Raw genomic sequence first — 16,145 nt, 5'->3', positions numbered from 1 at the left:
ACATACTTTTATTATGTTTTTTTTTTCCTTAAAAAGCAGAAAATAAAGAATCTTGAAAACCAAAGTCTTCATGAAAAGGCAAAACATTATTTACTTCTTAAGAAGTCAAATGAGTCAGACCAGGCAGTGGCGCAGTGGATAGAGCATGGAACTGGGGTGCAGAGAATGCAGGTTTGAGACCCTGAGCTCACCAGCTTGAGCGTGGGCTCATCTGCTTTGAGCAAGGACCAGCTTGAGCCCAAAGTCGCTGGCTTGGGCAAGGGGTCAGTTGCTCTGCTGGAACCCCCTGGTCAAGGCACATATGAGAAAGCAATCAATGAACAACTAAGGTGCTGCAACAAAGAACTGATGCTTCTCATCTCATTCCCTTCTCATCTGTCTGTCTGTCTGTCTCTCTCTCTCACTCACACTCTCTCTCTCTCTCTCTCTCTCACACACACACACACACACACACACACAAAAGAAGCCAGATGATGTTACTAATGCTCATTGGGCAATTTACATTTAATCACTCACATATTGTTTCCATCAACTGAAAATTTCATTCATTCATTCAGGTTTATTTTTTTAACTACTTACAGAAACCTGAACAAGTTTTGTAGATGTCTTCCCCACCCTACCATCCCAACCAGAGCCTGACATTTTCCAAAATATCTATAATGACAAAAATAAACAAAAATGCAAATTGTTGTATTTGTTAACATTATATATATTTGCCTTCAAGTATTTCAGCAATGTTTCTATAGTAAAACTAGGAAAAGAATGACCAGTTCTGCAGTTCTTACCATGAAATTTGTAAGATGACACAGAAGCAAATCTGTGTATAATACAAGTGTTTAATTAGCTCAATTTAAAAAAAGTAAAATATCATGAAACAATTGAGAGTAAACTATGAACATTTGTATAAGAAAGTTTTAAAGCAATCTGTACCTTATGATAAATCCCATGACCACTGATAGCAAAGAAATGACCATGTAGATTTTACTGGTTTAAATGTTATCACTAACCTCAAAAGATATTACATTTACCTGTTTAATTTTATTTCTTAATAATGTTTCATTAACAGGCCCTTTATAAAATATATAATTGTCTTATTCCTATTTCCAATGCCAAAAACATGCTTGTATAAATGCAAAATTTTGGGGTGACGCAGTGGCATCTCTTGTGGTCTGCTCCTGCAGACTGTGCAGCCAGGCGGGAGCCCCGACACCTGCCTGGTCAGAAGCGCCCAGAGCGGAACAGCTCCCTTCCCCCCCTTTTCCCTGCTGATGCGACACTGAGGAGCACGTTTTCCTCCACAGCCTCTAACTCTTTAGATAAATTAAAAATAATTCCTTTGGCTTAAAGATCTAGTAGTCAATAAGTTGTACACTTTTCACAACAACGTGACCTCTGAAGGGAACATAAGTAACAGGGGCATCACCATTTAGTTCCTCTTTTCTTATTTTGTACATAAATTATGTAAAACTGCTTTAGGCTCTTCAAGAAAAGACTGTCTGCTTGTTTGTTTATTTGCATAAACGAATAAAAAGAGCTATAAGAAATTAGTTCCCAGCTTCACACCTATGTATCCTCATCACAAACTTGAACGTAGAGTAGATCCAAATTAAGTGTCACAAAGTCCATTCACAGAGACATTTAACTGTATTTAAACTTTTAACTATATTAGTTAATATTACTTCATACACAATTCAGTTGTCTGGATTGGAAGTATGTAACAAGCCACCTAAAATCACAAATAAGAAAAGTTGCTAATGGTAGATATAAATTACAAAAAAATTTCTAACAGTTTGTAAATCAAAAACAAATGTAGGAATCAGAAAAGCACAGCCTCATTCTATTCCTGAAAAGAATGTGTAGCTATTAATTTATTTAGTACAATGATGATAGAACAATCCCCCAAAATGGCCTTTGACCTTCTGACAAAGGTAACAGTTGATAAAATGTTAAAAAGGAGCCCAGCTGGGGAAAGGGAATCCAAAAAGAGATGTGTGCAATGTGTTGTTAACAATCCTGTTTTAAATTATAAAATTAGAGGAAATAAAAACAATAAGCCTCATCTATAAGTAATACTAAATTCAGATTGATGTTTCCCAAGGATTCCAGATTTGCAACATTTTACTGTAAACCTTAATTAAAAACCTAACAATTTTTAAACCTCTCTCCTTATGGCTCTGTCTTGCTCTATGTATCGATGTTCTCTCTCTCTGTCTGCCTTTCAAATTGTGTTTCTGTGCCGACTGCTCTCTCCCTGTGCCTCTGCAGACATGTGTCCTTTTCTCTGTCTCTCTCTGTCTCTGCCTGTCTTAGTGTCTCTCTCTGCACGTCTCTGTCGCTCTGGCTCTCCTGTCCCTCTGACACCATCTCTCTGTGAGTGTCTCTTTCTGGGTGTGCCTTTTGATCTGCAAGTGTCTCTACATGTGTCTCTAGCTATGTGTCCTGGTCTGTTCCTTTTTATGCATCTGTCTGTCTGTCTGTCTCTGTATACGTGTCTATCTTCTATGTCTTTCTCACCGTGTCCCTTGCCTGGGTCTTTTTCTGAAAGTGTCTGCATGCCTATGCCTCTCTCCCTCTCTCATTCTATGTCTGTCTCTGTGTTTCTCTGTCTGGGTGCACATGTCTCTGCGTGTATATCTACACATGCGTGTCTTTCTCTGTGTCTCCCTACTTGAGTGCAGAATCTCCCTGTGTGTTTTTCTCTGATTGCCCCTCCTTTATGCATCTCTCCTCCCAGTCACTCTCTCAATCTCTACTACTTTGTGTGTCAGTGTGTTTCTCTCCCTTCCTGTATGTCTCCCTGCTTTTCTCTCAACCTTTCTTCTTCTGTGTGTCATTCTTTGTGTCTCTTTTTCAGTATGTGGGTCTCTTTGTGTGTGCCTCCTTCTTTGTGGGTGTGGGTGCGTAAGTGTGTGTGTGCTTGTCTGCCCCTGTCTAATATATTGGTTAGAACAAACATACTTCATTCAGTGCCTTCAACTAGCACAACACCTGGGGTTTGGTATTAATACCTTCAAAGTCCTTACCTTTTGACCAGTCCTCCATTTGTACTTCTGGTCTTGTTTGCTCTGGCAATGTCTCTGCTTTTTGCTCCAAGATTTGAAGCTAAAATAAAGTCAACTCTAGATAAATAAACTTAAAACAATATATCAGAACACGCCTAAGCCTTACCTTTGTTTAAGAGAATTTACAGGATAAATGGTTTTCTAAAACATTTATAATGCAACAATTAGCTGTGTTATTTCAACAGGTAAAATTAAATCTTTTTCTCAGAAAAATGGTCTTTCCTTGACACTTACATTTTACCAAAAACAGTTCAGGTTCAGCTTTAAGACAGTCTTGCACCTTTGGTTAGAGAACCAAACAATTTATTTAACTTAAGTCTTCTCCAACTATAACAATTTAAGAAAAATAAAATTCCTAGTCTAGTTGTCATCAACTTTATACCAAAAATTTCTAACTTACTAATTTGAATTTATTAATTTAAATTTCATATAAAATGTCATACTTGAAAAAGTCATTTCAAAATAGTTTCCTGATTAAAAAAACCTTAAGGACTATTAACTTGTGGAATTATTAGTATTTCTCCCTGTATTTAGTTTCATAATAAATAAGACAAAAGTTATGCCAGTTTTTTGTGTGTGTGTGTGAAGGCTTTTAAGGAGAATAAAACTAGATTTACCTCCCGGCAAGAACTCTGCATTCTTTAAAAAGTCTTCATATAAAGCGGTAGTAAGCTCTCCTTTTCCAATTTTCTCAAAATATGTTGATCTGGAGTTGGCAATCTTTTTCTAAGTTCCTCATTTACTTTTGGATTAGCTGAAAATATAGGAAGTTATTAATATCAAAGAAATATGTTCTTGTCATTGAAGCCATTTCCCTACATATTGCCCAAAAAGGTTAATAATAATTGCAGTCTTTTAATAAGAGATTCATATAGCAAGACGTGTAGAAAAGACAGTCTTTAATAACCTCAGGAGTATTTTAAAACATGTCTTACAGGCCTTAATGTGCTCAGTAATATACTATTTAAAACCATAATTTTATCTCTCTGTAATATACAGTCACTCTTCCTCATCATTTACCCAGCTAATGAATGCCAGCAATTAGTAAAATGTAATCCCACTGCACAATCATTTTAATGCTTTTAGCACTCAGAAAAGTAAACACCAAATTAATACTGCTCAAGCCATATCAGATCCTAGTTGGAAGCAAGCAATTATAGTTCAGCTCCTCAGGTGTAATTAAATGATTGGAATGATTTAGTTCCATAAATGCAAGTTAATTCATAAGCAAGCAACAAATATACTGGGAGTAATTACAAGAAACATTGACAGTCTAAGCAGGGCTAATTGAGGCTGACACAGTAAAATGCTGCCCTCTGCTGGGCATATGTGTGAATATCTCAGAGCTGAAAACAACCATCCCCTGCCACAAACCTATAGTCAATGTATCAATTTGATTTCACTACTTATATAAGAATTTTAATTAAAATGTTTTAAAATTTAAGAATTAAGTTATATAATTTCTACACACCCTGGACTTTCCAATCAAACTCTGAATATAAATCCTAAAACATACCAGGCTATTCCTAAATGTCTAATGAAATGAATTCATTCATACATAACATTAAGAGATTGCAAGAGAAACTTCTAGTACCCATCTGGACTGCCAGACAAATGCTTATATTCTCAATGGTGAACCTCAAGTGGACAATTACAGATAATAACTAAATTATGCTTTTAAAGCATTAAAATTCAAAAGAAATATAATCTCTGAAAAGTATTCAACAAAATATGTTTTGTGGTCTGAAATTGTTTTTATTGAACTTTAATAATAAAAACCATAACACTGGAATAATGTCATTATAACTGTATTTTAAAACATAAAGAATAAAAGTACAAAAAATAAAACTCATCTCAGTTTTATTCAAGTCATGCCCAAGTTTACTTTCTTAGGCTAAAATACAGAATAAACTTGTGTACTGCTCAGATGGTTCTCAACTAAACTTGTCACACTAAACTTTTAGAAGCTTCTTTATCATACACATGAGTTATGCTATAACCAGTAAGTCTGTGTGAACACAAGTATTTCTATCACTACATCCAACCAGAATCATCTCTTTGACTTTCTGTAAAATCAAACATTTCCTTAAATATTACCAATAACACAACAAATGTTTTAATTCTCCAATAAATACCAATGATACTTGCAGAGGATAATGTTTAAACACAACTAATATTTTTGGGGAGAGCAGGAGTATTACTGCCCTCCTAATATGCTTTCATATGCATTAATGTAACCATATTCTCAGTCATAGCCTATGCAAACTATACAAATAAATTAATACAAAATATTAAAAACTCCTGCCACTAAGTTTAAAATGTACAGCACATTTCCTCTGCCCTTGATGTCACAGTCTTATTTTTCAATTCATATCTTGTACACTGTAAGTTAATTGCTTTTGGAAAGTACTTATTATTCATGTAAAAATTAATGTGCCAATGTGTTTAAATCCTCTTAAATGACCATTCATACATTTTCTTCTTTAAGTACCAATGAAACCTGTCAAAAGACATCAATGCAAATGATCTTAACGAAAGTTCTAACAGAGATTTTTTTTTGTGCTAACACAAGATTTTCATATTCACTAAATTTACTTAAATTCCATTAATTTTTTAAGCTACTTTTAATAAATTCACTAAGTAAAATTTTTAGGCCCCATAGTCTGTCATTTGTGTTCCAGCTGACATGATGAATATTAATAACAGTGTTATCCTGATTAAATAGGCTTCATACGAAATCCCTGTGAATCCTATAGCTCAGACATCTCATTTTTCCAACTCTTTATGAATTTGGATTCTGACATTAAACTGGAAAAAATCTTTAAAAACAGATTTAATGGCACATTTGCATATTGTCAAGCAAAAATTAGATGTTCTCATGAATCAAGTAATTATAACATATGTATCTACATATTGTGATAGAATATTCCTGTAAACATGTGACATATTTTACATTTCCATTCATTTTAGGACAAAGGATTAAGGCTAATAAAACACTAAAACTCATTTTCTTACACTCACCACAAACACCTGATATCAATACATGTTTCAATCAGAAATTACATATGCATGTTACTAAAACTAAAGGGATGATTTTATAGTGGACATCAGATAAATTAGGCTTCTTAAACAAAATGCTAACTTATAAAACAGACAAAATGTAAGTTCATTGCTTTACCATTGTTTATGTATACCAGGTTCAAGTAGTAACGTAAAACTGATTTCCAACGAAAGTTTGTTTATAAGGTGACCAGTCGTCCTCCCTTGGAAAGGGTCCTCCTACATGTCCTCCTTTTTGATATTGGAAGACTAATCTGTAAATGTCCATATTTGATCGATGCAGAGTCGATCCATTGCGTGTGATGTGATGTATTTGTATCTAAATAAGTACTTTTTTCTTACAAATATTATTAAAAATTAATAGGCATGTAAGCATAATTACAATATAAAATATTATAAATATTTTTATTATGCATTTATCATATAGTGTATTACTGTTGCAATAAATAAATAAAATTTTTCTTTTATTTATGATATTGTTTTCTTCCATTTATTTTTGTCCTCCTTTTCATTGTAAAAAAGTTGGTCACCTTATTTATAAGTGTGCTGGAAAAAATTACCTGTGTCAAAAATAGAAAAAAAAATCTCAGACAAAATATACATTAGCATCTGTTAAATCAAAATCTTCTCCATCACATATTCCTATCCCTAACCTCATTCCAAACTGTTCTTACCTCTCGAAGGAAGTGAGTCTTGTTAGGTAGAAGAGGAAACAGAACTGCATACAGCCTTCTCTTCATCTGTAGATGGGAATATGAATATATGTCAGTTTTATAACTTCACCTTATCAAAAATGTAGATTAAAAAATTTAAACAAATCTCGATCTGCTCTCAAACGTGTTTGAGTTTAAGCAACAGTAAAACACCACATGAAGCAAAATTTGTTCTTTGACCAGTCTAAAAATTCCTAACCTGCCTAAAAAATTATCAGTGATTCTGACATTTATCCTTTAAAATTAAATGCCTTTTTAATAGGCATTTAAAAAATGGAATTTCATTCCCCAATGTCACAACACCCAGAATTATTTTAAACTTACTTTAAATGTGAGGTGCCATTGCTACCTTCCTTCACAAAAGCCACATTGTGGCAAAGGTTTTGGGCTAACTCTGGTTAATGACATTTTTCCCTAATGCTTCCTTATTTTAATCACAAATTTGTATAAATTGAATCCAATGGTGTCAAAATAGGAATCATTTCTAATACTGACCGATATTCAACTATAATGCTATTAACTCCAAATACTGTATTTCCTAGCTTAAGGAAAGTTGATATTTCTGCACTGAAATAATTTCACTAAAAGGCCAAAGGAGCCTGACCTGTGGTGGCGCAGTGGGATAAAGCGTCGACCTGGAACACTGAGGTCCCCAGTTCGAAACCCTGGGCTTGCCTGGTCAAGGCACATATGGGAGTTGATGCTTCCTGCTCCTCCTCCTCCTCCCCTCTCTCTCTCTCTCTCCACTCTGAAAACTGAATAAAGTCTTTTAAAAGGCCAAAGGAGAGCTAAATGTTTTATTACGTAAATCAACATATACAATATAGAGACATGTTCCACTGCTGGATATCCATCTTAATAAGAAAAGTCTCAGAAACAGTCACATTCCAACACACTCTCCCCCTCCCACTCACAGTGCCTCACATCCCAGCCCACTCCCTCCCTCCTGAGCTCAGGACAACCCAAGTCCCTCAGAGTCAGGGAAAACAAGAGGTTTAGAGTGAAAGGATACAGATAAAAGTGGCCCCACACCTCAGCTCCCAAAATTTAAACCTGCAGATACTATCTGAACGCTCAGTTCCGCTGCTAAAAGGATTTAGAAGAATATGTCAGACGTATTTAACATCTGAAGATATTCACTGAAGCCATATTACTTTGTAAGAGAAACGACTCATGCTGTGGTCACCCGACTTCTTTCTGTTCACTGAACTCACCAAGCTTTTACTGGTCTTGGAACTTTCATACTTACTACTGTATCTGCTCAGAATCTTTTTTTCTAGATCTCTAAACCATTTTCTCACCATTTTAGGCCTTGCTCAACAGTCATTTCTTCAAAATGATTTTGCCTGGCTATCTTATTAAATAAAATAATTCTTAGGGTTCATGTGGGTGCCAATTTCTGATGCAAAGACACACTCCATACAACCAAGTAAAATTCTTACAAATCAAGAGTAGAAAAGTTTTGTAGCAAGTTAAATTGATAGATAATAACTGGTATAAGCAGCCATTTGAAACAAAATCAGACAATTGCTATAGAAAATGTCTTTCTAAAATAAAGTAAAAATAATCCTATATGGTCTTAATTCATACATCATAAGACATACTAAGAGGGTTTTTTTTAACAAAAAGCACATATTTGAGAATCAATATAATCTAATAACAAGCTATATTTTTCATTTTAAACACTTAATAGCAATCCATACCTTGCATAATACAATGTTTATATAATTTGCTAAAATTATAATATCTAATCATTCCTAATGAACAATATTACATGCAAACTATACATTTTATATAATGTTAATAACAACTTCTTGGTTGTAAACAGTTACTAGAAACAAAATATTTACGGAAAGTGAAAATAAATGCTAGGTTTACAGCTTTAATTTCTTATTCCATATTAAAAAGGTCACAGTCATCAGCCTCAGTTATTGAGGAATTACAAAAGTTTGTAATTTCCTAAGAATCAGTCTTCATATATGTTTTCATTAGTGAAAAGTATTTAATAATAACATGGCCCTAAAATAGATAATTTATAATTAAGGTAGAATAAAAGTACAGTATGGAAAAAATATTTGAAACCAAAATATATATAGAAATTTCCTTCAATAAACACTTATTCTTCTTGCATTAAAAATTATAATTTAAACTACATCTTATATTTAAGTACTGTACTATCTTTTCTGTTCATCACACTATGAAAGGTTTCTCAAGACCTAGAAATATATGTTCATTAAAAATTTATTTCAGCCTAACTAGGTGTTGGCACAGTGGATAGTCAGACTGGGACACGGAGGACCCAGGTTCAAAACCCAGAGGTGGCAGGCTTGAGCGCGGGCCCATCTGGCTTGAGCATGGGATCACAGACATTACCCTATGATTGCTGGCTTGAGCCCACCGTCGCTGGCTTGAGCAAGGGGTCACTCACTCTGCTGTAACCCGCTGGGTCAAGGCAGATATGAGAAAGCAATCAATGAACAACCAAGGAAACTAAGGAGCAACAACGAAGAATTGATGCTTCTCATCTCTCCTTTCCTGCCTGTCTGTCTGTCTCTCTCTCTCTCTCTCTGTCACAAAAAAAATTATTTAATAAAATGCATTAAAATAAATTCCTAAATGGTAAATCAACTAAATTGTAAATATTACTGGTACTTACAAAACTGATAGCAATGCAATTGTGCAGTGTTACAAAGTATTCAGTAAATTAAGCAATATGTGATGTTAATTTTTAAGACACTTTTCCAAAAAAACCTGATCTTTCATTTAAAAGATAAAAATTTTACTTCTTTCAAGAAAATTCCAGCCTGATTGGTGGTGGCACAGTGGATATAGCATCAACCTGGGACACCTAGGATCCAGCTTTAAAACCCTGAGGTCACCAGCTTGAGTACAGGATCATAGATATGACCCCATGGTTGCTGGCCTGAGCAAGGGGTCACTGGCTCGGCTTCAGCCGCATCACCCTGTCAAGGCACATATAAGCAATCAATGAACAACTGAGGTGAAGCAGCTACGAGTTGATGCTTCTCATTTCTTTCCCTTCCTCTGTCTGCCTGTCTCTCTCTCGCCAAAAAAAAAAAAAAAAGAAAGAACAGCTTGACCAGGCAGTGGTGCAGTGGAAAGAGTGTTGGTTTGGGATGCAGAAGACCCAGGTTCAAAACCTCGAGTTCGCCGGCTGGAGTGCGGGCTCATCTGGCTGGAGCGCAGGATTGCCAACTTGAGTTCAAGCTCACTTGCTTGAGTGTGGGACCACAAACATGATCCCATAGTCGCTGATTAGAGCCCAAAGGTCGCTGGCTTGAGCAAGGGGTCACTGGCTTGGCTGAAGCCCCCCCCCCCAAGGCACATATGAGAAAGCAATCAATGAACAACTAAGGTGCCGCAACGAAGAATTGATGCTTCTCATCTCTCTCCCTTCCTGTCTGTCTGTCCATATCTGTCCATCTGTCTCTCTTGCTAAAAAAAAATAACACTCCAACTCTATTATGTTGATTTATATAATATAACAATTACTACAAAAGGACTAAATGAATAATCTGATATTTAACAAACCTATTTGTGTAAGATAACATTTTATAAACTGAAATAAATAAGAGACTCAAAATCTAAAGCTTATCTTGTCATGAATTATTAAAAATATTACAAAACAGCAATCAAACGTTACAAGCCTCCTGGTGGAAGTGTGTATAACACTAACTAATACATATTATCCTGGCGTGAGAATGGGGTATAGAGAATTGGAGAACTGGGGGGGCAGGATTCACAGGACAGGCAGAATATGAGGGTGTAGATAAATTAACTAACATGAACACTAAAGAATAACTGTTGAAGCTGGGTAATGAGTACATACGGGTTCACTATCCTCAATATTTGCATTTTCCATAGTAGGTAGTTAAAAATACATATTAAACAAAGAGAATATATAGCATTATTTACCTTCTAGCAAAAGTCATCAAAGTCTTTCAAATAGTCTTTCTCAGAACCAGCAAAGATTAGTTCATTTTATATTAGAAAGTTATAAAAACCCTATCCATTTCATCTCTGATATATATGTACATATATACACATAATAAATATTGCACAACCTCGCTCACAAATACACACACACACACACACACACCACACACACACACACATACTCCTCACATGGATGCTATACTGCATGTCATCTAGAAAAGACTACAAATGTCATCTATGCCAAAAAGAAAATATTATCAGCTGAGGGATACGAATTTTGTTAAAATGCTTTGGAATTCTTTCCTGACCTTAAAATTTGGCAACTCTCTGAAGTTACCAATAACCTAGTGCATATGGGTAATAGTTTAGGTACACTTTGTCAACTTTAACAAACATTCTCCTCATGGAGCTACTCAGAGATTGTCTCCTACACCGAAAGGCAACATCTTAGCTGATCCTACTGACTTGCAACATAAGTAATCAAGTTTATCATTTGTTAGACTCATAACAATATGACTAATGCTAAAAAAAACAACACTGGTGAAAGAAAAAAGATTGAAATAAATGGAGAAGCATGTATGTTCATGAAGGAAGATTCAACAAAGTAAATATGTCAGTTCCCTTGCAAAGTAATCAATATATTAAATGCAATACCAACTAAAATCACAGCAGGGTATGTTATAGATATAGACAAAGTGATTCTAAAAATAAAATAAAAACTCAAAAGAACAAAAATTGCTAAAACAATTCTGAAATGAAAGACCAAAACTGGAAAAAGCATATTACCCAACTTTAATATTTATCATAAAGCAACAGTAATCACAAAAGCATAAAAAAGACACCTAAGTCAAAGAAACAAATTAGGGAGTCCAGAAATAAACCCAAATAAATATGGCCATTTGATCTCTACAAAAGGTGCAAAAATAATTCAATGAAGAAAGACTAGCTTTCCAACAAATAACTGTTGATACATCCACACGTAAAAAAAAACCAAATTACCCATGGACTAAACTTCATACCATATGTGGATGTAATGAAATGGGTCATAGATGCAAGAAGCAAATCTATAATTTTTTTTTTTTGTATTTTTCCAAACCTGGAAATGGGGAGGCAATCAGACAGACTCCCGCATGCGCCCGACCGGGATCCACCCAGCATGCCCACCAGGGGGCGATGCTCTGCCCATCTTGGGGCGTCGCTCTGCCACAATCAGAGCCATTCTAGCACCCGAGGCAGAGGCCACAGAGCTATCCTCAGCACCCGGACCAACTTTGCTCCAGTGGAGCCTTGGCTGCGGGAGGGGAAGAGAGAGACAGAGAGGGAGGAGAGGGGGAGGGGTGGAGAAGCAGATGGGCGCTTCTCCTGTGTGCCCTGGCTGGGAATCGAACCTGGGACTCCTGCACACCAGGCCGATGCTCTACCACTGAACCAACCGGCCAGGACCTATAATTTTTTTAGAAGAAATATAAAATACTTTCTTATATACCAGCAATGTTCAATTGGTACTTCAAATGAGGTATAAATCTAACAGAATATGGATACATATCTATATAGGAGGACAAGTACAAAACTCAGATAAAAACAAACCAGAGATATGAACAGGGAGATGCTACATGTACAGGGAGATTCAATATCGTCAAGACATCAGTTCTTTCCAACTTGATCTATCCCAATCAGAACTCAAGCAAGTATTCTTTTTTATCCCCTGAGGACACAATCCACATTTTATTTACATTTTAAGACTAACTTTAATCTCAAAGTCACATATCTTTATACCTATTTCCTTCATAGCTGATTTCACTTAAACTTAAATGCATGGTTTGTCAAACAGAGACTATAAACAAATATTTACTATGTTTGTTACATGTAACATACAGAAACAGCTTTTAAGAGAAATTTCTTGACCTTCCCCAGGACATTTTTTTTTTAAATAGATACAGGTATCTACACAATGCTGAACATATTTTTGATGCTATTGGTGTTCAGCATCCACATCACTTCAAAAATTGAAACAATAGTGACAATACTAACTACCTTAGACAATTTAAACTGAAGCTCTTTCACTAAGCAAGATGGATAAACATACAATTTCTTTTTCCTTCTTGAGATTTCACTTTTTAGAAACATACATGCCTCCACAGCTATCTGACACTTCTCACCATAATTTCATCTTGTAAACCTGAATTCTATTTTGAATATTCCAAGTTTATGTTTAAATGACTTAAAAAAATTGTGCTGCACTTTTTCCTCCCATTACCTGAAAACATAATGTGTATACATATATTAAACATATTCTTATACATGTCCGGGTCATGTTTAGCAGCTAGAATTTTTTTACTTAATATGTGGATATTTTGCATTGTGACATTTAATCAAGACATTAACATGAGTAGAAGATTTAAGACAAGTTTGAGATCCACTAAAATTAATTGTATGTTTGTCCTTCTGGTGGATGGGGAAGCTTCATATTTTCTTTGTACATAATTAAATGTCTAGTTCTTTTCTTTGTTTTTTTTAATTAATTTTAATGGGGTGACATTGATAAATCAGGGTATATATGTTCAGAGAAAACATCTCTATCTTATTTTGACATTTAATTATGCTGCATTCCCATCACCCAAAGTCCAATTGTCTTCTGTCACCTTCTAACTGGTTTTCTTTGTACCCTTCCCCTCCCCCAACCCCCTCCCTTTCCTTCCCCCCACCCCGTAACCCTCACACTCTAGTCCATGTCTCTGAGTCTCATTTTTATGTCTCACCTATGTATGGAATCATATAGTTCTTAGTTTTTTCTGATTTACTTATTTCGCTCAGTATAATGTTATCAAGTCCATCCATGTTGTGATCCGATGTCATCATTTCTTATGGCTGAGTAGTATTCCATAGTATATATGTACCAAAGCTTTTTAATGCACTTGTCCACTGACAGACACTTGGGTTGTTTCCAGATCTTTGCTATTGTGAACAATGCTGCCATAAACATGGGGGTGCATTTCTTCTTTTCAAACAGTGCTATGGTGTTCTTGGGGTATATTCCTAAAAGTGGTATAGCTGAGTCAAAAGGCAGTTCAATTTTTAATTTCGTGAGGAATCTCCATACTGTTCTCCACAGTGGCTACACCAGTCTGCATTCCCACCAGCAGTGCAGGAGGGTTCCCTTTTCTCCACATCCTCGCCAGCACTTATTCTGTGTTGATCTGTTGACAAGTGCCATTCTGACAGGTGTGAGGTGATATCTCATTGTGGTTTTAATTTGCATTTCTCTAATGATTAGTGATGTTGAGCATTTTTCCTTTTTTTTTTTTAATTATAATTTTATTTTTTTAATGGGGCGACAAAAATAAATCAGGTTACATATATTCAAAGATCAACAAGTCTAGGTTATCTTGTCTTTCAATTATGTTGCATACCCATCACCCAAAGTCAGATTGTCCTCTGTCACCTTCTATCTAGTTTTCTTTGTGCCCCTCCCCCTCCCTCTTTCCCTCTCCCTTTCCCCCCTCCCCCCGTAACCACCACACTCTTATCAATGTCTCTTAGTTTCACTTTTATGTCCCACCTACGTATGGAATAATGCAGTTCCTGGTTTTTTCTGATTTACTTATTTCACTTCGTATAATGTTATCAAGATCCCACCATTTTGCTGTAAAGGATCCGATGTCATCATTTCTTATGGCTGAGTAGTATTCCATAGTGTATATGTGCCACATCTTCTTTATCCAGTCATCTATTGACGGGCTTTTTGGTTGTTTCCATGTCCTGGCCACTGTGAACAATGCTGCAATGAACATGGGGCTGCATGTGTCTTTACGTATCAATGTTTCTGAGTTTTGGGGGTATATACCCAGTAGAGGGATTGCTGGGTCATAAGGTAGTTCTATTTTCAGTTATTTGAGGAACCACCATACTTTCTTCCATAATGGATGTACTACTTTACATTCCCACCAACAGTGTATGAGGGTTCCTTTTTGTCCACAGCCTCTCCAACATTTACTATTACCTGTCTTGTTAATAATAGCTAACCTAACAGGTGTGAGGTGGTATCTCATTGCAGTTTTGATTTGCATTTCTCTAATAACTACAGAAGATGAGCATCTTTTCATATATCTGTTGGCCATTTGTACTTCCTCCTGGGAGAAGTGTCTGTTCATGTCCTCTTCCCATTTTTTTATTGGATTGTTTGTTTGTTTGTTGTTGAGTTTTATGAGTTCTTTGTATATTTTGGATATTAGGCCCTTATCTGAGCTGTTGTTTGAAAATATCATTTCCCATTTAGTTGGCTTTCTGTTTATTTTGTTATCAGTTTCTCTTGCTGAGCAAAAACTTCTTAGTCTGATGTAGTCCCATTCATTAATTTTTGCCTTCACTTCTCTTGCCATTGGAGTCAAATTCATAAAATGCTCCTTAAAACCCAGGTCCATGAGTTTAGTACCTATGTCTTCTTCTATGTACGTTATTGTTTCAGGTCTTATGTTTAGATCTTTGATCCATTTTGAGTTAATTTTAGTACAGGGGGGCAAACTGTAATCCAGTTTCATTCTTTTGCATGTGGCTTTCCAGTTTTGCCAGCACCATTTATTGAAGAGGCTTTCTTTTCTCCATTGTGTGTTGTTGGCCCCTTTATCAAAAATTATTTGACTATATATATGTGGTTTTATTTCTGGACTTTCTATTCTGTTCCATTGGTCTGAGCGTCTACTTTTCTGCCAATACCATACTGTTTCGATTGTCGTGGCCCTATAATAGAGTTTGAAGTCAGGTATTGTAATGCCCCCAGCTTCATTCTTTTTCTTTAGGATTGCTTTGGCTATTCGGGGTTTTTTTATAGTTCCATATAAATCTGATGATGTTTTGCTCTATTTCTTTAAAAAATGTCATTGGAATTTTGATGGGAATTGCATTAAATTTGTATATTGCTTTGGGTAATATAGCCATCTTGATTATATTTATTCTTCCTAACCAAGAACAAGGTATATTCTTCCATCTCATTATATCTTTCTCGATTTCTCTTAACAATGGTTTATAGTTTTCATTATATAAGTCCTTTACATTCTTTATTATGTTTATTCCTAAGTATTTTATTTTTTTTGCTGCAATTGTGAAGGGGATTATTCTTTTGAGTTTGTTCTCAATTGTTTCATTGTTGGCATATAGAAAGGCTATTGACTTCTGTATGTTAATTTTGTATCCTGCGACCTTACTGTATTGGCTTATTGTTTCTAGTAGTCTTTTTGTGGATTCTTTGGGGTTTTCAATGTATAGGATCATATCATCTGCAAAAAGTGATACCTTTACTTCTTCTTTTCCAATATGGATGCCTTTTATTTCTTTGTCTTGTCTGATTGCTCTGGCT

At 35.4% G+C, this 16,145-nt stretch overlaps 1 protein-coding gene across 1 annotated transcript in view; it reads right to left on the bottom strand.

The window, feature by feature from the left end:
* MIPOL1 (mirror-image polydactyly 1) overlaps positions 1-16,145 on the bottom strand; it is a 366,001-nt gene that overhangs the window by 320,521 nt on the left and 29,335 nt on the right. Inside the window, exons 2-4 of the mRNA XM_066277790.1 lie at positions 6,797-6,862; positions 3,680-3,816; positions 3,024-3,102 (exon numbers count right to left, since the gene is read on the bottom strand). Coding sequence (XP_066133887.1) covers positions 3,024-3,102; positions 3,680-3,700 — 100 coding nt within the window. The 5' untranslated portion in view covers positions 3,701-3,816; positions 6,797-6,862. The remainder of the gene's footprint in view (positions 1-3,023; positions 3,103-3,679; positions 3,817-6,796; positions 6,863-16,145) is intronic.

Source organism: Saccopteryx bilineata, chromosome 4 (assembly GCF_036850765.1).
Source record: "Saccopteryx bilineata isolate mSacBil1 chromosome 4, mSacBil1_pri_phased_curated, whole genome shotgun sequence".
NCBI classification, from domain to species: Eukaryota; Metazoa; Chordata; class Mammalia; order Chiroptera; family Emballonuridae; genus Saccopteryx; species Saccopteryx bilineata.
The sequence above is the reverse complement of the archived record's forward strand: the minus strand, read 5'-3'. Positions and strand labels throughout refer to the sequence as shown.